Here is a 23270-nt window from a genome sequence, read left to right as displayed (position 1 = left end):
CATGGTTTCAGTATAATCATTTATTAATTCACTCACAGTATAGCTGTAAACGCAGCCATAGATGAGATACAGGTCATTTATCTATTTGATCTTAGAACAGCAGAGATTGTCTCAGGCAGTGTCAATGGCATGATGTGGTGGTGGAAACCTGTTATGATGGTTTAATTGTGAGTATAGAAAGAAAGTGTGCTCAACCTAAAAATGTGTAAACATCATTGGTGAATATACAAATCAAGGCCAGCTGAATACATAAAAAAAAATCATTGGAACAATACAGAAGCCAGGATAAAGAACAGAAGGTCCATCCAGTCAACTGCAGAAAGTTCAGAAACACCATAATGCTGAATCTACCTTGATCCTCTCAAAATGTCCAAAATGGATAAATATTCATACAAAAAAAAACTGCCCTAAACTCTCCCCAAAGTTCAAAACATGGATGGCATGAACCTGGTCATAATCAGCAAAGCCAGAGCATACACACAGCAACACATTCAATGCAAGTAGCTACATACTGCACAATAACATCATCCCAGTCAAAGAACAAAACTAAATACATTTCATCAATATGAAATAATGCCACCACCTCAGAAATAGCAATATACAGTAGATATTATAAATACTTTCATTTAGGGTCTTTCAGGAAAGAACTGTTATTTTGGTCCCACGTCCAAGGCACTCATACAGCAAGGCTATTTGTGGAATGACAGCGTGACAAATAAACACAGCAAATAAATTGAACACCCAAGATTTTTTTTTTTTTTTTTAAACAGTAGAAGTTTTCTAAAGATCCTCAGTAAATATGTCGTCTTGAGATGAACTCAAGGACAAAGTTGATTGGCACAGAGGAACACACTGGCATACAGTTTGGTGCCCTTGGATTAGTCCAGAATAACAGTTTACAACAGTCACTCAATATTATATCTCCCAATTAATACTTTTGAATGTCCCGCTATTTTGAAACATCCGAGAACACTTTTCATTGGGCCCGTATGCATTACCAGAAACGATAAAAAGATCAGGTATGTGCGTAATTAAAAATCCAATAAAGGAATAGAGAATGGAACTTAATGCATACAATAACAATCCCAACTGGCAGCATACAGCCTCTACCATCTGTCTTCTCTGTGAATTTAAGGAATCATTGCATAGATATCATTAAACCACTGATGTGCCATGAGGAGAGAGAGGGCGGGCAAACACCACATATGCATGTGGTATGATACGTACTGAAATTCAGAAGAAAAATGTACACACATTCCAACTTCTATGGACCGTAGGTAAGTCTTAACCAGAAATAGAACATTTTTGTCAGACACATATTGGTGTCGTAATACTGCAGTGACATTAAAACAATGAGCCATCACTACCAATTGCGTGTAAATGGTTTGGTGAACAGTGATACACAAACACAGGTCACCAACCTTTGAGTCAAAATCTACCGCTCAGATGAAAACAAAAAACAAAAATAAGCCTATGCAACAACCAATTAAACACAGTTCTGTAGCAATGAAGTTTGTGCAGTAGGCTATAGGCCCAATACATTATCACTGCATATTGCCTACCCTTGAATTGCCCAGCCAATGTTATTCTTCTCAGACCATTTTTAAAATTATATTTCAACATTGTAGGTATATGATCACACTGGTAATATATCATTTGTTGTATTACTTGAGGCACAGCTGAGTGAGCATTATATTTGTTTTTTTACTGGACTGATGGTTAGTCTGAGGGGAGGAAGGGAGCAGCGTACCCTCTCGTCGCTGAGAAAGAGAGACAGTCTTAATCCATCTGATGGGAAATTTAAGTCGCGCTGCATTATTTCAGCCTCAAGCACCAATTCATGTTGACCAGAGAAAGTTAAATATTCCTCTATATTAAAAAGGACGAGCAGAAAATAAACGCAAGCTTATCGAAAGACGCATTTTTATGTCTTATAAAACGGTTGAACAAAGTGTTGACAGCAGTGGAGGCTGGTGGAAGGAGCTATGGGAGTATGGGCTCATTGTAATGCCTGGAATGGAACAGAGTCAAACATTTGTTTTCCATGTGTTTGATACCATTCCATTTATTCCATTACAATGAGCCCATACGCATTCAAACAGCAGCTCTTTGCTGTATTCGTTGAGTCCCTTTAGTCATGGTTTTAAAAGTTTTTAAATCTCAACATTATCAACTTTGCTGTGGGTTCGAGGCTTCTTTTTACAGTCTGTGGCGCGAGGAAACTGCAGACACGGTGAACTGAGCTATACGATTGGCCAGCGGTAGGCCTATAGCTGCACTTGATTTGCTCTCTGGGCCGGCCGAGTAAGATGTGAACACTTTACCTTCCCGAAATGGTTAAAAATATGAACACTACCTTCCAAGTGCACCTACTGTCAAAAGTGCTAGAGGGAGAGAAAAACAAGAACAATGAAAAGAAAAGGGGAATCCAAGGCCTTATCGTTGTTTTTTTTTACAGTGTTTGGTGATCGACTAGAATGGCTTGGAGATCAGCCAGTCAATTGTGATCGATCGGTTGGTGACCACTACATTGAAAGAACCAAAACAGGAAATACTGTGCAAAAGGCATGACTGTTAAAAAATCTATAATATAACGCTGATAGTTGGAGTCTTAAGGTCTGATGTATAGAACTATATTAGGGTAATTCTTTCATGTTTATAGCTTGAAAGTGGGCAGAACATTTAGTGTCTCCTCTAGGCTTCTCATTCTCTATCCCTTCTCCCGCCGCCTCGTCTTCTGTTCTTCTTTACCGCACCTCCGTTGTCTTGGCATCTCCTTCCCCAGTCTCAGGTTTGCTTGGCCCCGCCCCTTCCAGTTTTCTGAGTCCCGATAGGCGGCTTGGCTCAGGTGAAACGTCCACATGGGCCCTCTGATGCATGAGGCCTTTCCGTCTATAACTCCGCCTCCGTTGCCCTGGAGACCTCCGGTGACTGTTGGCAATCTACGCCAGCGAATGACAAAGGGTAAGAAAAACTGTTGCTCTTTCAACTCTACCCTTTCACTCCTTCCCCGTCTTTTACCTCTCTTACCTGTTCATTCCTTAGGTCCTCGTCTTCCAGTTCGTTGATGGACTGCATGAGAGAGAAGAGGTTCATCCTACCACTGCGACTGGGGCTGTGAGAAGCCACCTAGAGAGGATGGCAGGGAGGGTATTAGAGATGGATAAACAGGTTGGTTTTGACATTGATTCAGTGTAATATAAATGTTAGAGAAGGTATTGTCATGTCACTACACTTGTGAGAGAGGTCGCCCACCTGTACAGTGATGAAGGGATTGGGTACAGACGGTTCCGTGGATGGAGCAGCCGGTTCTGTGGGTGGAGCTTCTGGGTTAGTCTCAGACTTGTGGGCAGGCTCTTCAAGTACCTGGTCAAGAGAGGGACAGAGATTTATGATTTCTTCAAATAATTAAAAATATAATAAAATTGCCACAAAATAAAATTCATCTGGATCTTGACAATATCATCCTAACCATAAATATTTCCTAACCTTCATCTCTATATCTCCCTCATCAACTTCATCTGGACTCTCTAACTCTTCTTCTTCTTCTTCCTCCTCCTCGCTCTCTTCCTCCTCTTCCTCCTCCTCATTGTTGTGTGAAGCAGCAGACTGCGCTCTCTCAATCTTTCGCTGCTCCTTCTCTGCCCGTGACTTCCACCTCCAGAGAGCGCTGTGGCGCTGCTGACTGGAATGGAGGGTACAGTAAACATACAGGCTATGATAGGTTACACCCACACACACACACGTTAATTAACCTGGCGTTGAGGATGCCGCTGTAGGTGTGGAGCTGCTTCATGAAGCCGTCGTTGGGCTGGACGATGGGCCTGCGCTCCCTGACGTAGGACAGAGCCACCTCCAGGGGCCAGCGCTGCTGCTTCATGGCGTAGGCCACCACCGTGGAACCAGAGCGAGACACGCCCATCTTACAGTGCACTAGCACCGCCTGGCCACTCTGCCTATAGGGGGGGGGGGGGGGGGGCAGAATAGGGCTGGGTCATCGTTGTGTGACTAAAATGAACAGTGCCATAGTTGAGACTTTCACTTGCTTATTCAGGGAGGCACAATGTTCTAGATTAGACTGTACGACTTAAAATCCATATCATTACAGTGCAATGCAGGGAGAAGGTCTAAGAGTGAGAGCAGGGTGGGACTACCTGGCTGTGTTGATGAAGGAGTATGTGTCTTTCCAGTGTGACAGCAGGTCTGTAGCCTCCACGTCGTACACTCTGATATTCATGTAGCTGAAGGATTCTGGGAAGAAGTTGTCAATCTCCCGCGTCACGTTCAGGATGTAGCCCACACTGCAATGTCATTGGCAGACACTTAATTACCCAGCAACAACAACACTTTGGCTTGCTCGTTTGCTTACGCACCTTATACAAGTCAATAGCAAGTGCACACACACACACACACACACAGTAAATTAAAGGTTTACTTGTTTTTCTGTAGCTCCTCAAAGTTGGCAGCATTCCACTCAGAGCCCTAAAAGACAGAGACACACAGAGCCCAATTCACCAGCCTGGAGAGGAGGGTCAGAGCTGTAAACACTAGGCTCGAGTCATGTGACCAACTCTTGGCTATAGCCCCTAGAGTCCATTGACGCACTGGTGCGTCAATCTAAGTAACATAATTAAAAAAATCCCCAACAAAATCTGTCTGTTTAAACTAGAGATCTATGTTGTTTTATTTTTACATGGGCTGCGTCTCAATCCCCTGCAGCCGCCCCATGTCGCCCTTCCGCATCTGTGGTGGAAAGTGGCAGAGCTACAACGCTGTTTATCAGACCAGGAGAAATCCTGGAAAAATCGGTCTTCTCACAAAAACGTCTCCAGCATTTCGAACGGTTTGGCCTACAATATGACCGCTCTACGACCCCCACAAGTGTCACGAGACTCGTCTAAAGCAACCCATCGAAATGAATGGAGGTACAGTACTTTTTAGCGCTCCTCGTGATCAAGGTTGGGGATTTGGGATCGGGTAAGCTGATCAGATCTCTGGTTAGGGGCTACTGCCGTGTGGCATAGGTCAAAGGTGACATCATTAAAGGGTCAGATGGGACTCACCAGGAACAAGTAGTCAAATATTTTGGAGGGCTTGTCCATCTGCGCCATGGTGACCATCATCTCGTTGTCGATGTATTCCTTGTAGTTCTTCATGTCCATGCCTATCCTGGTCTCCAGGGCACTGCGGACCTGGAGAAAGGAGGAGGATGGCCAACCTGACAACAGCACGACGCCATGTTTGCTCCCAATGAGCATTCAATCCATCCATGAGGTTAAACTAAACTATTGAGCTCTGGTTCTGACTTGACCGGTATAAATGGCTTGTGTTAGAGATAAGGTGTCATAGATATGGACACAGACTCTACAAGTAATTTAGGCCATAGACTCCCTGTATATTACCAGATGGATTGTGATCAATTCTATCAAGTGATCTACTTCTGGTTGCATTTCAGCCACTTGTGGCAACTATTCCATTCGCCTGTGACCTTGACAAGTATCGGGCTAATTTCTTGAAGTGTATTATATTCCATCTCCATCAGTCTCCCTCCGTGGTACCTGTTTGGAGGTGATATTCTCTAGGTCTTCTGTTCTCATGATGTCTCGGAGCTCCTCTTTGATCTGCCGCTCCACAGACACCCTCTCTGTCGAGCTGCATACAGACAAGACAGAGAGAGACAGAGTATGACTACCTGCATCCTCTTTCCACATCGAGCTGACACACACACACAAACACACACACCTCTGCCCGGCACTGTCCCTCCTGACTGACTCCAGGCCCGTCATGGCTCCCCACTCGTTGAGACAGAGGCGGTCAGACTCCACATGACCGTAGTAGTATTGGGCCCAGTCCAGCCCACAGCCTGGGATCACTGACCCCTTCACTGCCCGCTCGCAGCAGCCATGCAGCGCCTGCAGCACTGACCTGGGGACAGCGGAGACACACACATCAGGGTCTACACAGTGGAAGGAGGCAAAAGACGCAAATTCAGACAAGGCCATTATGGATGAAAGCGTAGAGGTTTTAGGTCATCCTACTACAGTACTGAAAGGGAGTATCGTGTGTGTGTGTGTGTTTACTGTATTTGTCAGACAATATTCAACCGACCACAGTCTGTATGGAAACAGGATTGAATAAAACCTACCACATAGTCTGTATGGAAACAGGCTTGAAGATTCTCGTCTTTTCTGCCGATGTGACACTGAAACCACTGAGAAGGTGAAAGAAAAAAAAGGGAGGGAGATTGAGAGAGAGAGAAGGAGTGCAAGACAGATGGTGTGTGTGAGAGAGAGAGAGGATCATTGCAATGTGAAGGTATGATCCTGCTAATGGCAGACACCCAGTCAGTGGGTGTGAGAGAGTCATGGTGTGACAGAGACATCACAGAGGCAGCATGTGAGCCCTATTACCTCTACAACAGAACAAGACAGGGCTACAACATCAACTTAATGTGGTTTCTTATTCCTGGGTAAGATTGGAGTAATCTGATCCTAGATCTGTGGTAAACAGAATCTTCTCCCTTGAGCCGACACTGCTGCACACCCAGGTCAACAAAGTAACACATTCCCAGCACACACCAGAACAGACAAAAGCTGTTATTTTCATATGACCAAAAAGAACTTCTGGACATGAATACAACGATTACTAACCTCAACTTGGATGAGGAGTTCTATTTCAACTAATCGGAGGCGAAGGACATAATGCTCATCCCAGACTGCGAGGAAGCGGAGCTACAGAAGTCGCTGTGCAGGATATCTAACAAAACTGTGACGGCGACTGGATAAGTCACCATTAGCCTCTGTTCTATTGGCGAACATCAACGTGATCTCGAGAACTGTAATAGCTGGTGTTTCACTGAGTCGCCACTGAACAAGGACATGGAAAATATATATCTAGTTGGTTTTCTATACATCAGTAGGACAGAACAGCTGTGTCTGGTAATCTCAGGGGAGTGGGAGTTTGTCTCTTGGTCAACAGCAGTTGATGGGTAGGTGATTTCTAATATTAAGGAAGGTTTTACTTGCCGGAGTTAGATTACCTCATGACGCGCTGTAGACCACAATATTTACCAAAAGAGTTGTCATCAATATTTTTCGTAGCTGTCCATTTACCACCACAAACTGATGCTGGCATGAAGACCTCACTCAACGAGCTATATTTGGCAATATGCAAAGAAGAAAATGCTCAACCAGATGCAGCGCTCCTAGTGGCCAGGGATTTGACTGCAAATCCATTTTTACCTACACTACCGTTCAAAAGTTCAGGGTCACTTAGAAATATCCTTGTTTTTGAAAGAAAAGCACATTTTTTTGTCCATTAAAATAACATCAAATTGATCAGAAATACAGCGTAGATGTCAATGTTGTAAATGACTATTGTAGCTGGAAACGGCACATTTTTTTATGGAATATCTACATAGGTGTAAAGAGGCCATTGTCAGCAACCATCACTCCTGTGTTCCGACTCCGGGATGCTGGCCTTCTAGGCAGAGTTGCAAAGAAAAAGCCATATCCAAGACTGGCCAATAAAAATAAAATATTAAGATGGGCAAAAGAACACAGACACTGGATAGAGGAACTCTGCCTAGAAGGCCAGCATAGTCACCTCTTCCTTGTTGACGTTGAGACTGGTGTTTTGCATGTACTATTTAATGAAGCTGCCAGTTGAGGACTTGTGAGGCGTCTGTTTCTCAAACTAGACACTAATGTACTTGTCCTCTTGCTCAGTTGTGCACCGGGGCCTCCCACTCCTCTTTTTATTCTGGTTAGAGACAGTTTGTGCTGTTCTGTGAAGGGAGTAGTGCAGTGTTGTACCAGATCTTCAGTTTCTCGGCAATCTCTCGCATGGAATAGCCTTAATTTCTCAGAACAAGAATAGACTGACGAGTTTCAGAAGTACTTTGTTTCTGGCCATTTTGAGCCTGTAATTGAACCCACAAATGCTGATGCTCCAGATACTCAACTAGTCTAAAGGAGGCCAGTTTTATTGCTTATTTAAATCAGCACAACAGTTTTCAGCTGTCCTAACATAAATGCAAAATGGTTTTATAATGATCAATTAGCCTTTTAAAATTGTAAACTTGGATTAGCTAACACAACGTGCCATTGGAACACAGGAGTGATGGTTGCTGATAATGGGTCTCTGTACGCCTATGTAGATATTCCATAAAAATAAAAATAAATAAAATCTGTCGTCTCAAACTACAATTATATTTCAAAAACAAGGACGTGCCTAAGTGACCCCAAACTTTTGAACGGTAGTGTAATTTCTACCAGCATCTCTCGTGTGCAACGTGAGGCTCTAGATCACCTCTACTCTACACACAGAGACTCATACAAAGCTCTCCCTTGCCCTCCATTTGGCAAATCTGACCATAACTCCATCCACTTAATTCCTGTTTACCAGTGACGTGCTCAATACGGAAATGGTCAGATGAAGCAGGACTGTTTTGCTAGCACAGACTGGAATATTTTCCAGGTTTCATCCGATGGCATTGAGGAGTTTACCACATCAGTCACCAGCTTCATTAATAAATGTGTCGATGACGTAGTCCCCACAGTGACCGTACATACATATCCCAACCAGAAGCCATGGATTACAGGCAACATCCGCACTGAGCTTAAAGGCTAGAGCTGCCACTTTTAAGGAGAGGAACATATCCGGAAGTTTATATAAACAAAATCCTGCTACGCCCTCTGACAAACCATAAAACAGACGTGTACTCAGAGCATGCGCTGACCAGCTAGCAAGTGTCTTCACTGACATTTTCAACTTCTCCCTGACCCAGTCTGTAATACCTACATTTCAAGCAGAACACCATAGTCCCTGTGGCCAAGAACACTAAGGTAAGTTGTCTAAATGACTATCGCCACGTAGTACTCACATCTGTAGCCATGAAAATGCTTTGAAAGGCTGGTCATGGCTCACATCAACACCATCATCCCAGACCCACTCCAATTCGCATACCGCCCCAACAGATCCACAGATGATGCAATCTCTATTGCACTCCACCCTGCCCTTTCCCACCTGGACAAAAGGAATAGCTACGTGAGAATGCTGTTCATTGACTACAACTCAGCACTCAACACCATAGTGCCATCCAAGCTCATCACTAAGATAAGGACACTGGGATTAAACACCCCCCTCTGCAATTGGATACTGTACTTTCTGACAAGCCGCCCCCAGATGGTGGGGGTAGGTAACAACACATGCGCCACGCTGACCCTCAACCCAGGGCCCCCTCAGGGGTGCGTGTTGAGGGCCAGCGTGGCGGATGTTTTGTTGCCTACCCCAACACCATCATTAAGTTTGCCGACGATACGACGGTGGTAGGCCTGATCACCGACTACGATGAGACAGTCTACAGGGAGGAGGTCAGAGACCTGGCAATGTGGTGCCAGGACAAGAACTTCCCCCTCAACGTCAGCAAGACAAAGGAACCGATCGTGGACTACAGGAAACGGAGGGCCGAGCACGCCCCCATTCACATTGACGGGGCTGTAGTGAAGACGGTCGAGAGCTTCAAGTTTGGTATTTTATTAGGATCGCCATTAGGTGGTTGCAAAAGCAGCAGCTACTCTTCCTGGGGTCCACACAAAACATGAAATAATACAGAACATTAATAGACAACAGCAGCTCAAGGACAGAACTACATTCATGTTTTTTAAGGCACTCACAGCCTACATATCAATCCATACAAACTATCTAGGTCAAATAGGGGAGAGGGGTTGTGCCGTGAGGTGTTGCTTTCTCTGTTTTTTGAAATTAGGTTTGCTGTTTATTTGAGCAATATGAGATTGGAATGGAGTTCCATGCAATAATGGCTCTATAATACTGTACGCTTTCTTGAATTTGTTCTGGATTTGGAGACTTAAAAGACCCCTGGTGGCATGTCTGATGTGGTAAGTGTGTGTGTGTAAGTTGACTATGCAAACAATTAGTTTCTTATAAAAAGAAGTGATGCAGTCAGTCTCTCCTCAACTATTAGCAAAGAGAGACTGGCATGCATAGTATTTATATCAGCCCTCTTACTACAATGAAGAGCAAGATGTGCCACTCTGTTATGGGCCAGCGGCAGCTTAACTAGTTCTTTCCTTGCAGCATTGGACCACACGATTGGACAATAACAAACATTTGACAAAACTAGATCCAGCAGAACATGCTTTTTGGAGTGTGGTGTCAAAATACAGAGCATCTCTTTATTACGGACAGACCTCTCCTCATCTTTACAACAATTGAATCTATACATTTTGACCATGACAGTTTACAATCTAAGATAACGCCAAGTAATTTAGTCTCCCAAACTTGTTCAACAGCCACACCATTCATTGGTTCAGCCGGGGTCTAGAACTTGATTTGTACCAAATGCAATGCTCCTAGCTTTAGAAATGTTTAGGACCAGTTTATTACTGGCCACCCATTACAAAACAGACTGCAAATCTTTGTTAAATGTTTCAGTGACTTCATTAGCTGTGGTTGCTGATGCATATATGGTTGAATCATGCGCATACATGGACACACATACTTTGTTTAATGCCAGTGGCAGGTCATTGGTAAAAATAGAAAAGAGTAGAGGGCCTAGAGAGCTGCCCTGCAGTACACCATACTTTACATGTTTAACATTAGAGAAGCTTCCATTAAAGAAAATCCTTTGAGTTATATTAGATAGATCGCTCTGAATCCACATTATGGCAGAGGTTGAAAAGCCATAACACAAGTTTTTTAACCAACAGGTTATTGTCAATAATGTCAAAGGCTGCACTGAAATCTAACAGTACAGCTCCCACAATCTAAAAAGGGTCAAAGACTCCCACCACCCAAGTCACAGTCCGTTCACTCTGCTAACGCACGGCAAGCAGTACCGGAGCGCCAAGTCTGGGACCTAAAGGTTCCTGAACATCTGCCCCAAAGTCATAAGACTGCGAACAGTTCATTAAATGGCTACCCGGACTTTCTATTTCTCACCTCCTACCTACATGTACTTCAATCTATCACCTAACCAAACATACAGGTACATATTACCTTAATCAATCACCCTAACTACCTCATACCCCAGTACACTAACTCTGTACCGGTACTCCTTGTATATAGCATTGTTATTGTTATTGTTATTTATCTATTTGTTAATTGTCTTACTTTTTAACTGCATTTTTGGAAAATGGCTCGTAAGTAAGCATTTCATGGTAAAGTCTGCACTTGTATTCAGCGATGTGACAAATAAAAATGTTATTGGATTTGATTAGGAAGTCCTTATGCAGTGAATGCAGATGTTTTAAGTGTTGCCCTAAGGGGTGACAGTGACAGAAACAGAATGAGAATCATCCAAGTACATAAACAGAAAAGGATTACTCATTGGTATTACCATGACTGGCCAGCCACCAAGATGCCAGGCCAACCGTGCTGTGGCACAGGCTCAGCTAGCTACTTCCTAGTTTCCTCATTTGACTCTTGCACTCTTTCAGTTCACCCCTCCATCTTTCTCTTTCACTCACAACACGTTTTTAAACTCTTACCCATCTCCGTCCAGATACACTTGTGTGTCGCTCCATACCGGCACAACCAGACCGATAGTACACTGACATCTGAAAGAAACAGAGGCAGACCATTTTAATAAATTTTTCTTAACATTTGGCAACATTTACTAGATGTATTTTCTATCAACGCAAGTCATTCTCTAGACTGGTCTAAGGTAGGGCGGGGCGATAATGCCAAAATATCATATCACAGTATTTTATAATTGGACTGTACGACGGTATTTTATGTTTTTGAATAATAAAAGTTCTACATTTGCTTTGAGTAGTGCGTAATCCTAGGGTTGCAGCAACACATATATTCTAAGTTATTTCAATGGGTCTTTCTCCATACTGATTGTTTTATACTGTTCAATTCAACAAAAATTATTTTCAACAATTTCTGCATCCATTTGAGATAATTTCCACACTGCCACGTAGGGCTGCAAGATATGGGCAAACAATCTAGCCATTATTTTTAACCAAATATTGCACTTACGATTTAGAGCAAATTATGGAAATTGAATGATTATTCTAATTATCTAGTTAGAATAGTATAGTGGGCACTTTGAATACAGTTGTTGTTTGATATGACAACGAATGAAAATGCCAGGGGGGAGTTATTGTGACAGGTTAGGAACCAAAGTGTTGATAAGTGTTCACTAGGGGACCCTATAATCTTTGGCTACATTGAATGTTTTCTCTTAGCTACTTCATGTAGCTAACATTTTCATGCTTTGCATATTCCTCCTAGATTTAGACGATACGGTTGTACAAACATGCTGATTTAGGTCTACACCATCACTGGTATTATCAGGCTGTATAGCTAATTACATTTGCTCTGACTTAGTACATTTATTAGTTAGCTAGCCAGCTAACGAACTAGCAATTAGCAGCAAACAAGATTTAGGCCCAACTTGCTAAGACAAACATGCTGTTTGTAGATGTAAGAAGCGCAAACTAAGTGTAATTATAGAACGCTAATGGATTTATATGAAGGAAAGTGAAAACAGTATCGTTGTCATCAACATTGCTGCATTGACCATGCAGACTGAATACAAGTGTCTCGTGGTCGAGGAACAACAAATGCGCTCCTTTAGTGACAGGAGGCATGGCTAGGTCTGTGTGGAAAGTGGCATGGAGAGAGAGAGAGAGAGAGTTGACTCAAGTAGCGATCTATAAAAATGGACATTACACACGGCGTTCACACATCACATTTAACAAACCAAACATTCAAATACCGTTATAGAAGGTAAAAGCAAAAACCTAAACCGGTCCGTGCATCAGTACCGGTATATCGTAAAATACGGAATACCGCCCAGCAAAAGGTCTAAGGTAAAAAACAGCAACCGCTATACACCTCTCTATTGAAACAATGATAACAGCACACACACACCTGTCTGTGTCGGGGAAGTCCATCCCCAGTAGAATGCTCTCCTGTTTGTTACTGAAGGTGGAGACTATGATCAGATACCGTACCCTGACTGGACTCACTGACTCCAACCTCACCGCCTGCATGGAGATGGGGGAGGTGAGAGAGAGAGGGGAGGAGAGAAAGGAGGGATAAGGGTTGACATGTACGGGTAGGGTTGAGAGAGGGGTAAAGGGCATTTATACACTGAACAAAAATAAACAACTATTTAAAAGATGTTACTGAGTTACAGTTCATATAAGGACATCAGTAAATTGAAATAAATTCATTAAGCCCTAATCTATGGATTTCACATGGCTGGGAATACAGATATGCATCTGTTCATCACAGGTACCTTAAAAAAAAAAGTAGGGGGCCTGGATCAGAAAACCAGTCAGTATCTGGTGTGACCACCATTTGCCTCATGCAGCGCAACACATCTCCTTCACATAGAGTTGATCAGGCTGTTGATTGTCGCCTGTGGATTATTATCCCACTCCTCTTCAATGGCTGTGCGAACTTGCTGGATATTGGCGGGAACTGGAATATGCTGTCATACACATTGATCATCCCAAACATGCTCAGTGTGTGACACGTCTGGGGCACACAATGGGGCAGTCTGTTCACGACGTTGACATCAGCAAACTGCTCGCCCACATGTCTGCCATCTGCCCGGTACAGTTAAAACTGGGATTCATCCGTTAAGAGCACACTTCTCCAGTGTGTTACTGGCATCGAATGTGAACATTGGCCCAATGAAGTTCGTTACGACGCGATGCTGGAGACAGCTTACGGTAGAGAAATTAACATTCAATTCGGTGGCAACAGCTCTGGTGGACATTGCTGCAGTCAACATGCCAATTGCACGCACCCTCAAAACTTGAGGCATCTATGGCATTGTGTTGTGTGACAAAACTGCACATTTAATGGCCTTTTGTTGTCCCCAACACAAGGTGCACCTGTGTAATGCTCATGCCGTTTAATCCACATCTTGATATGCCACACCAGTCAGGTGGATGGATTATCTCAGCAAAGTATAAATGCTCACCAACAGGGATGTAAACAACTTTTTTCACTGAATTAGAAAAATAAGGTTTTTGTGCGTATGGAAAATTTCAGGGAATTTTTATTTCAGCTCATTGAAAGAAAGATGTATAAAACGCAACATGCGTTGGTCCTTTTTGTTCACTATATATGTGTAGGTGGATGTTACTAGCCCGAGTGCCAGTCTGGTGTGCTATCACGCCAACACCTTGTCATGCCAAACAGGTTTGGTTTGACAATGAGTAATGGAGTTGGCAAGAGCACAAACAGATCTGGGACCACCAGACTAGGATGTTACATGTTGGAGGTGTACAAGGGTGAGTTTCCATACTTTATATAATGTAAAAGGCACTTTGAGACCTAGTGAAACGCATTACATGAATGTGACCCATTAGTAGAAGCTTTTAACATGACATTGCGGAGTGCTCCAGGCATCACGCCGGGTCTAGTCATGCTATTGTAACAAAGGTGGTTTGGTGAACCACACAACAGTGATAAGTAACCTTGCCTGAGACCTGAAGACTTGCTAATGCCCAGGCATTATCTAAGCACTAACACAGCTTTGTGGTGTGCAGACTACAGATGACCCAAGTTTAAACCCAGTTCTTCACACACTGCCTGTCCTTTCCATTGTATGCTTATTCTATACATTCTACCTCTGGGCATGTGACTGCTGACAGGTCTCACCAGTTTGATAGTGTCCTCTGGTCTTAGTAGTGACACCATGGCGTGCAGCTGTCTGTGCTGTGTGTCTGAAGCTCCGCCCCCCAGCTTCAGGGGTGAAGGGGAGTGATTGGGCGACGTCTCTTCATGTGTCCCCTCCCCCTCCCCCTCTTCCAGGAGAAGGACGGCCCCTTTAACCAGAGCAAAGCTCTCTCTGTTTTGGAGGATGGAAGACTGAATTATTACTTTGAAAGATGTTTGCAATCAAACTTCCATATGACCACATCCAAACTACAGTGCATTCGGAAAGTATTCAGACCCCTTGACTTTTTCCACTTTGTTACGTTACAGCCTTATTCTAAAATGGATCAAATTGTCATTTTTCCTCAGCAATCTGCACACAATACCCCATAATGACACAGAAAAACAGGTTTTTAGAATGCTCTTTTTTTATTATTATTATTTTTTACAAATGTATATAAAAAAAAACTGAATTATCAAATGTACATGTGTTTTCAGACACTTTACTCTGGCTGGGCCACTCAAGGACATTGAGACTTGTCCCGAAGCCAGTCTTGCGTTGTCTTGGCTGTGTGCTTAGGGTTGTTGTCCTGTTGGAAGGTGAACCGTCGCCCCAGTCGGAGGTCCGGAGCGCTCTGGAGCAGGTTTCCATCAAGGATTTGTCTTCACTTTGCGCCGTTCATCTTTCCCTCAATCCTGACTAGTCTCCCAGTCCCTGAAAACGTTGCCACAGCATGATGCTGCCACCTCCATGCTTCACCATAGGGATGGTGCCTGGTTTCCTCCAGACGTGATGCTTGGCATTCAGCCCAAAGAGTTCAATCTTGGTTTTATCAGACCAGAGAATCTTGTTTCTCATCGTCTGAGAGACCTTTAGGTGCCCTTTGGCAAACTCCAAGCGGGCTGTCAATGCCTCTTAATGATGAGTGGCTTCCGTCTGGCCACTCTAACAAAGGCCCGATTGGTGGAGTGCTGCAGAGAAGGTTGTCCTTCTGGAAGGTTCTCCCATCTCCACAGAGGAACTCTGGGAGCTCTGTCAGAGTGACAATAGGGTTCTTGGTCACCTCCCTGGCCAAGGTCCTTCTGCCCCAATTGCTCAGTTTGGCTGGGTGGCCAGCTCTAGGAAGTGTCTTGCTGGTTCCAAACTTCTTCCATTTTAAAATGATGGAGGCCAATGTGTTCTTGGGGACCTCTAATGTTGCGGAAATGTTTTGGTACCATTCCCAAGATCTGTGCCTCGACACAATCCTGTCTCGGAGCTCTACGGACAATTCCTTCGATCTCATGGCTTGGTTCCTGCTCTGACATGCACTGTCAACTGTTAATAGAAACATTTCAAGGATGATCAATGGAAACAGGATGCACCTGAGCTCAATTTCAAGTCTCATAGCAAAGGGTCTAAAACATTATTTACATAAGTTATCTGCTTTTTATTTTAATAAATGTACAAAAATGTCTAAAAACCTGTTTTCGCTTTGTCATTATGGGTTATTGTGTATAGATCAATGAGGATTTTTTAAAAAATTAAATCCATTTTAGAATAAGGCTGTAATGTAACAAAATGTGGAAAAAGGGCAGGTCTGAATACTTTCTGAATGCACCGTACATACAAATTAAATTCACAACCCAAAAACCCCCACTAATCTACCTTTTCTGAAGTCTCCCTCTTCTTGGGATGCTTTCATCCTTTAAAAAATGATATGAAAGATGATTAATTTACTAACAAACTCCTTAGCCCAGTGGCGTAACTACATCGTCACAGGCTCGTACTAGATTTATCAGTGGGACCCCCAACGTAAATCAGAAGAGCAACAAAGTCAACAGACCAGATGAACTGGAAAGACATTCACACATACAGGTGACCAAAAATAACTAACTGAAAGACATGCACCCCAATAAGCCACGCCCCCAAATCCTTGCTCTAATACCATTGGACAGTATTTGCTTACGTCCCAGCAATCTTTGCACCCCCCCACAAAAAAATACATTGTAACAATTCAGTGAGGTATGTGAACCAAATACATTTGTCATCAAATGTTTGGGGATAAAAAAGTACAAAAAAATATATATATATTATATATATATATATATATATATAAATAATACAAAGAACCATGACTGGGATGTTTCGTATGCAAATCACTTGTAGGTGTCTAATAGCATGAGTTCTTTAGCATTTTTTCATGTTAAACAACGCGATTGACTAATGATGTCCAGTGTACAAATTATAGGGCCCCAACATGAAATGACTAGGGGGTCCATGCGAAACTTGATATTGAGAGCTTGACATCCGCCACTGCCTTTGCGCCTGTTTTTTTGTGCCATCATGCCAACTCCCTGTCTGTTTGTCTTGCCAAACTTCACTTGACAATGACAGCAATGTATAACGCAAGAGCACAAACAGATCTGGGCCCAGGCTATAAACAATTTACTTTTTAATCTACAATCTATTAAATAGACCATCTTGTGTCACATATTGAAGTCTGCTGATTACAGAGTGACAACCCTCTTCAGATTTAATAAGGGATTTATTTAATCTCTAAAACCAGTCATGTGGCATTGAGAAGTGGGTATTTCAGTGTTCATGTACTGAAAGAATGAGCAGGATCAAGAGTAAAATGTTCATTTACAACGATAGGGAGACAGGGAGAGAACCGAGAGACAGAAGCTGTTTTTCAATCTCAAGGCCATCAGACTGCTAAACAGCAATCACTAACTCAGAGGCTGCTGCCTACATGCCACTAAATAATGCCACTTTAATAATGTTTACATATCTTACTTAACTCATATCACATGTATATACTGTATTTTATACCATCTATTGCACCTTGCCTATACTGCTCGGCCATCGCTCATCCATATACTTACATATTCTCATTCACCCCTTTAGACTTGTGTGTATTAGGAGTTGTTGTGGAATTGTTAGATTACCTGTTAAATATTACTGCACTGTCAGAACTAGAAGAACAAGCATTTCGCTACACTCGCAACAACATCTGCTAACCATGTGTATGTGACAAATACATTTTTATTTGATTTTAATTAATTGAATAAAATTGTTACATAACTCGAAATACTCCTCATATTACAGAGCAAGTGGTAAAGCTTCATACGACACCAATGTTTCCTTTGTGGCGGATTCAGATGAAAAATGATGGAGTCTTAAAGGAGGCCTGGGTAAGGCCAAAATATAAAATATTCCAACTTCCATGAATTATTTCTCAACTATGCTTTTAGATATAAATGTCAAATTTGTGTCAAGTATCGAAAAAGGAACATTCTATGGATTACATTGCTTATGGGGCTTTTTACATGGAAATGCCCACACCGGACATTGAAAAGTAGTTGAAATTTGTCAGTCCAAATCTGAACCAATCATAGATGTCTGTTTCATAAGTTATGCCAGTACAGTAGAGTTCAGTACATTACTAGAGCACAGTATAATTTACTGTACTGTTATATATTGAACTATACTTTACTGTGCTGTACTCTGCTGTGCTGTGATGTCCAAACTTCAACTGGTAGGTGGTCACATAAAACTGAGCGAGATTTTAGTGTCATTCTGTTACCAAACTTTACACCGGTTCTTTGAGTAAATATGTTGATTGTTAAAACTAGTCAGTCATTCTGCATAGTTGTATGGTTTGTTTAACTTTGGAATCAATGGTTTTTGTTTGTCATACTTTTAAAGTGAAAAGTCATCATCATCATTCAGTTATAGTGGAATTGCCCAAATGTCAAACATGTCAACAATCCTTCTTCCAAAAGATCATTCTATGGATAAAACTTCATGAAAATCCCCCCAAAAATCATGGTATTTTTTGCCATCACACAATACCTGTTATTCAACTGACATGTCAAGACAGACACAGAGGGTAGGCTGGAGAGGAGCGTTAAGGGTTTGAAAGGAAGAGATGAGTTAACAGTAGTAGAGATGACAGAGTAGTAGTGTGCAGGGGGACGGAGGAAGGCAACGTTATGTCTGCCTGTCTGGGGAAGCTGGGGAAACAAAAGTGAGAATGCCAAAACATCAGGCGACACACTCGTAACATACCAGCGAGGCCTTGGAAGTAACACAGTTTAAATTAGCCTGTTAAAGTTGCTCTAACTGTTTAAAGAGAAGTGAAAGCACGACATGAACGGGGGTTATCATTTGAAACCCTGTCAGTGTGGTGGTGAGGGATACTCTGTGATATATCACACAGCTTATGGCATGTTTGCCCTCTACTTAGTTATGTCATCGCTGCTTGTCAATACAAATCACTGCCTTGGCTACCAGACAGCATCAAATACCCTTTACATTATCAACAATCTACAATGCTGTGATGATGACATCGCAAATGAATACACCAAGCAGGTTATTGGACAGCCTCAGGCAAAGACTGTTGTTCATTAACCAAAGCAAAAGGATTCTGGATAATAGGCAATAGCAGGCTTGGCCAGTGTATCGAATCGCACACTGTAAAACAGAGCGTTATATGACGTGAAGTGAAGGCGCTGCCATGGAAAATAAGAGGCCAGTAAAAGCTGCATTGAGATATGTGTGGGGCTCGCGGGAAACTCACCGGAGCGGTGGAGATGGACGGCGAACGATGCAGGGTCAGAAGAGCCATGGCAAGGCACCGCTCGGTTTTTCACGGATCAAAACAAGAGGCGAGTAAGAAGCAGCAGTTTCCCCTCAAAATGTGTGGGCGTGGAGGCTATATGATGGATGTATTCACACAAATCTGGAACGAAGTTGGAGCTGATGATTAAATACCAGTTTATAAAAGACACAATATCTGCAGACACAATGGATAGTGGAGGAGACACAAATTGACATGTAACATTATAGGCATTGATGGAAGATATGCCATTGTAGTTACATGCAAAGCATTCCTTCACAACGACCACGTATGGTGATGAAATGAATGCGCGCTGCACTGCGGCCGAGCGTACATCTATAAAATAAATATAATGTTGGTATAATGAAACAATGTGGCTAACTGACTAGACGTTTCTGAAAAATAGCAACATTTGAGAATCTAGAGCATGAAGTTCATTCATATGCTTAGATGTCATATGGAAAACATGTAAAGCATCAACTCAGTTTGAGTGGACAATCTGCTGTTGATCGTCTGCAAATCAACAAGCTGTTAGCGTGTACCGTGGATAGGCAACTGATCCATGCTAGCTAACTAAAAACAAGTGTGAAAGGGAAAACGTTAAAGAAAGAGCAACAGTTCCTATTTGTACCTGCCTCCGACCAAATGCCTCCTTCTGATGCTTCTCCCTCACATGCAGTGAGCTTGGATATATGTCTTTTTTAATCCTTCGCGTTGGCAAAAGTTATGCGGCACTCTGATATCCAAATAAATGGAGAGTTTACTATTTCATAGAACAAGGAAGACATCGGCAAAGAAAAGCAATCTACAAGGAGGGGCATGTAGGATGGGTTTTCTTAAAGGGGAAATGGCAAGATTTCTATAATGATGAATATGCTATTGATTTAGGTTGTTTTGCTTTTGTGAGTTATCTGCACGAATCCGGTTATTTTAGTTATGCATAGTACAGGCTACTTTCCACAAACCATATACTTGTTATATAACTACGTAACTGCTGTAGGCCTATAACAAGCTGTATTGACATATTTCCAACTCATTAACTGTTACATGTGCTACTGCACAAACAAACAAGAACACTGATGATGCTTTTATTTATTTCATATTGATCATCTTATTATGAGTATCTATTTATTCATTCATTGGACGTTGGATGCCCAGAAATCAGTAAAGGCAGGGAAAGGATGAATAGGTGAAAATCTGGTGATGAGCCTTTGAACAAGGTACTTAACCCCAATTGCTCCAGGGTCGCCATTGATAATGGCAGACCCGGCCGTGATTCCACTCTTCGACGGTGTCTCAAGTGGAGTTGGGATATGCAAAAAAAAACATATTTCTAATTCACACACAGTGGTGGAAAAAGTACCCAATTCTCATACTTAAGTAAAAGATTGAAAAGTATCAAAAGTAAATGTAATTTATAAAATGTACTTAAGTATCAAAAGTAAAAGTCTAAATCATTTCAAAATCCTTATATTAAGCAAACCAGACAGCACGATTTTCTTGTTTTTAAAATGTATGGATAGCCAGGGGCACACTCCAACACTCAGACATCATTTACAAACGAAGCATTTGTGTTTAGTGAGTCCACCAGATCAGAGCCAGGAGAGATAACAAGGGATGTTCTCTTGATAAGTGGGTGAATTGGACCATTTTGCTGTCCTGCTAAGAATTCAAGTACTTTTGTGAGTCAGGGAAAATGTATGGAGTAAAAGTACATTATTTTCTTTAGGAATATAGTGAAGTAATAGTAAAAGTTGTCAAAAATAAAAATAGTAAAATACAGATACCAAAAATGACGACTTAAGTACTTTATACCACTGTTCACATATGCATGTAATACACACTTGTACACGTGAAATAGAACAAATTTAAGTACCCACCCAATTATTATAATTTTTTTAGATCAACAACAAGGAATTGTCCTGGCATTATGGAAAGCAGAAAAACAAACAAAAACAAATCAACAGATAGAAATAGCTTTAACCGAAATGAGAGATCACATATGGGATGTACAGCCAAAGAAAGATTTTGTTGTCAAATATGACTCTGTAAATGCCTTCAGAATTCTGGCCAATGTTGACTCCAATGCTTCCCACAGTTGTGCCAAGTTGGCTAGATTTCCTTTGACCATTCTTGATACACATGGGAAACTGTAGAGCGGGAAAAACCCAGCAGCTCCTGACACAAACTGGTGCGCCTGGCACCTACTACCATACCCAGTTTTATCTCAAACTCTTCATTCAAAGACTCAATCATGGACACTCTTACTGACAGTTGTGGCTGCTTTGTGTAATGTATTATTGTCTCTACCTTCTTGCCCTTTGTGCTTTTGCCTGTGCCCAATAATGTTTGTACCATGTTGTGTTGCTACCATGTTGTTGTTATGTCGTGTTGCTGCCTTGCTATGTTGTTGTCTTAGGTCTCTCTTTATTTAGTGTGGTGTTGTCTCTCTTGTCGTGATCTGTATCTTGTCCTATATTATAAAAGGCAGGAGGCCTTTTGCCTTTTGTAGGCCGCCTTTGTAAATACGAATTTGTTCTTAACTGACTTGACCAGTTAAATAAAAATACATTTTAAAAGGGCACTTAAAACCTCTTAAGGATCAAACCTTTTTTTTCAATTTTTGCTTAAAATGACTTACTCAAGTCCTGTAGCTCAGGACCTGAAGCAAGGATATGCATATTCTTGATACCATTTGAAAGGAAACACTTTGAAGTTTGTGGAAATGTGAAATTAATGTAGGATAACATAACACATTAGATCTGGTAAAAGATAATACAAACCTCAAACATGCGTTTTCAAATTTTTTTGCTTGTTCCATCATCTTTTAAATGCAAGAAAAAGGCCATGATTTAATATTGCAGTTCGGGCGCAATTTAGATTTTGGCCACGAGATGTCAGCAGTGTGTCCAAAGTTGCAGATTGACCCAGTGAAGCATTGCAGTACTGCACAGTATTTTGTATCAAGTCTGTCAAAATGTGCCGAATTGGTCAATTGATCCATTTTCAAGTACATAACTATAGAGAACATACAAACATGATATGGTAATACAAAATGTAAGTTTACACACTCCCAGGAATGTCATTCATGGTGGATCATTAGCTTATACAGCACACTAACTTTCACACATCTAGATGGCCGGGCGGGGTGGGTGTGGAGCCAGAGACAGCAGGGGTTCAAACTGTAGAACCCAGTTATTTTTTGTATTTTTATTTAATCTTTATTTAACTGGGCAAGTCAGTTTTTACATTTTTTTAATTTCACCTTTATTTAACCAGGTAGGCTAGTTGAGAACAAGTTCTCATTTACAACTGCGACCTGGCCAAGATAAAGCAAAGCAGTTCGTCACAAACAACAACACAGAGTTACACATGGAATAAACAAACATACAGTCAATAATACAATAGAAAAAGTCTATATACAGTGTGTGCAAATGAGGTAGGTAGGAACAAATTCTTATTTACAATGATGGCCTAGGAAAAGTGGGTTAATTGCTTTGTTCAGGGGCAGAACGACAGATTTTTACCTTGTCAGCTCGGGGATTCGTTTTAGCAACCTTTCGGTTACTAGTCCAATGCTCTAACCACTAGGCTACCTGCATTTGAATATACAAATATATTTTATCAAACAAAACTATGCTACATTTTATCTCTGGGACCCTTAGGATGACAAATTACCTTCAGAGGTGAATGTATCAAACCAGTTTCCGTGATACATTTTTTGTTGTTGTGCACTCTCCTCAAACAATAGCATGGTCTTTTTTTCACAGTAATTGCTACTGTAAATGGACAGTGCAGTTAGATTAACGAGAGTTTTAACTTTCTGCCCATATAAGACATGTGTCTATGTTCCCGAAAGTGTTCTGTTACTTACAACGTCCTTCTAGTCACATTAGAAAACGTTAGCGCACGTTAGCATCAACCGCCCCGGTATAGGGACACCGATCCCGTAGAGGTTAAATCTTTTGTCTTGCCCATTCACCCTCTGAATGGTACATATACACAATGCCTCAAGAC

At 41.9% G+C, this 23270-nt stretch overlaps 1 protein-coding gene across 2 annotated transcripts; it reads right to left on the bottom strand.

Moving 5' to 3' along the window:
* Positions 1 to 20062, bottom strand: LOC109864933 (protein phosphatase Slingshot homolog 3). 2 transcript variants are annotated; one of them, XM_020453019.2, is made up of 17 exons: positions 19885 to 20062; positions 19215 to 19376; positions 16298 to 16335; positions 14653 to 14842; positions 12907 to 13022; positions 11514 to 11582; positions 6146 to 6211; positions 5743 to 5925; positions 5559 to 5652; positions 5064 to 5192; positions 4436 to 4482; positions 4155 to 4301; positions 3756 to 3956; positions 3490 to 3685; positions 3256 to 3366; positions 3022 to 3129; positions 1 to 2942 (listed from the first exon to the last, which is right to left on the bottom strand). In XM_020453019.2, the coding sequence occupies exons 2-17, from the start codon at positions 19260 to 19262 to the stop codon at positions 2748 to 2750; spliced, it is 1938 nt and encodes a 645-aa protein (XP_020308608.1). In that variant the 5' UTR covers positions 19263 to 19376; positions 19885 to 20062; the 3' UTR covers positions 1 to 2747. The 2 variants fall into 2 exon arrangements, with proteins under 2 accessions (XP_020308608.1, XP_020308609.1); XM_020453020.2 differs by having other exon boundaries at positions 3031 to 3129; positions 19885 to 19924.
* Between the last annotated feature and the right edge of the window lie 3208 nt (positions 20063 to 23270).

This window comes from Oncorhynchus kisutch, linkage group LG19 (assembly GCF_002021735.2).
Source record: "Oncorhynchus kisutch isolate 150728-3 linkage group LG19, Okis_V2, whole genome shotgun sequence".
In the NCBI taxonomy this organism is placed as follows: Eukaryota; Metazoa; Chordata; class Actinopteri; order Salmoniformes; family Salmonidae; genus Oncorhynchus; species Oncorhynchus kisutch.
The sequence above is the reverse complement of the archived record's forward strand: the minus strand, read 5'-3'. Positions and strand labels throughout refer to the sequence as shown.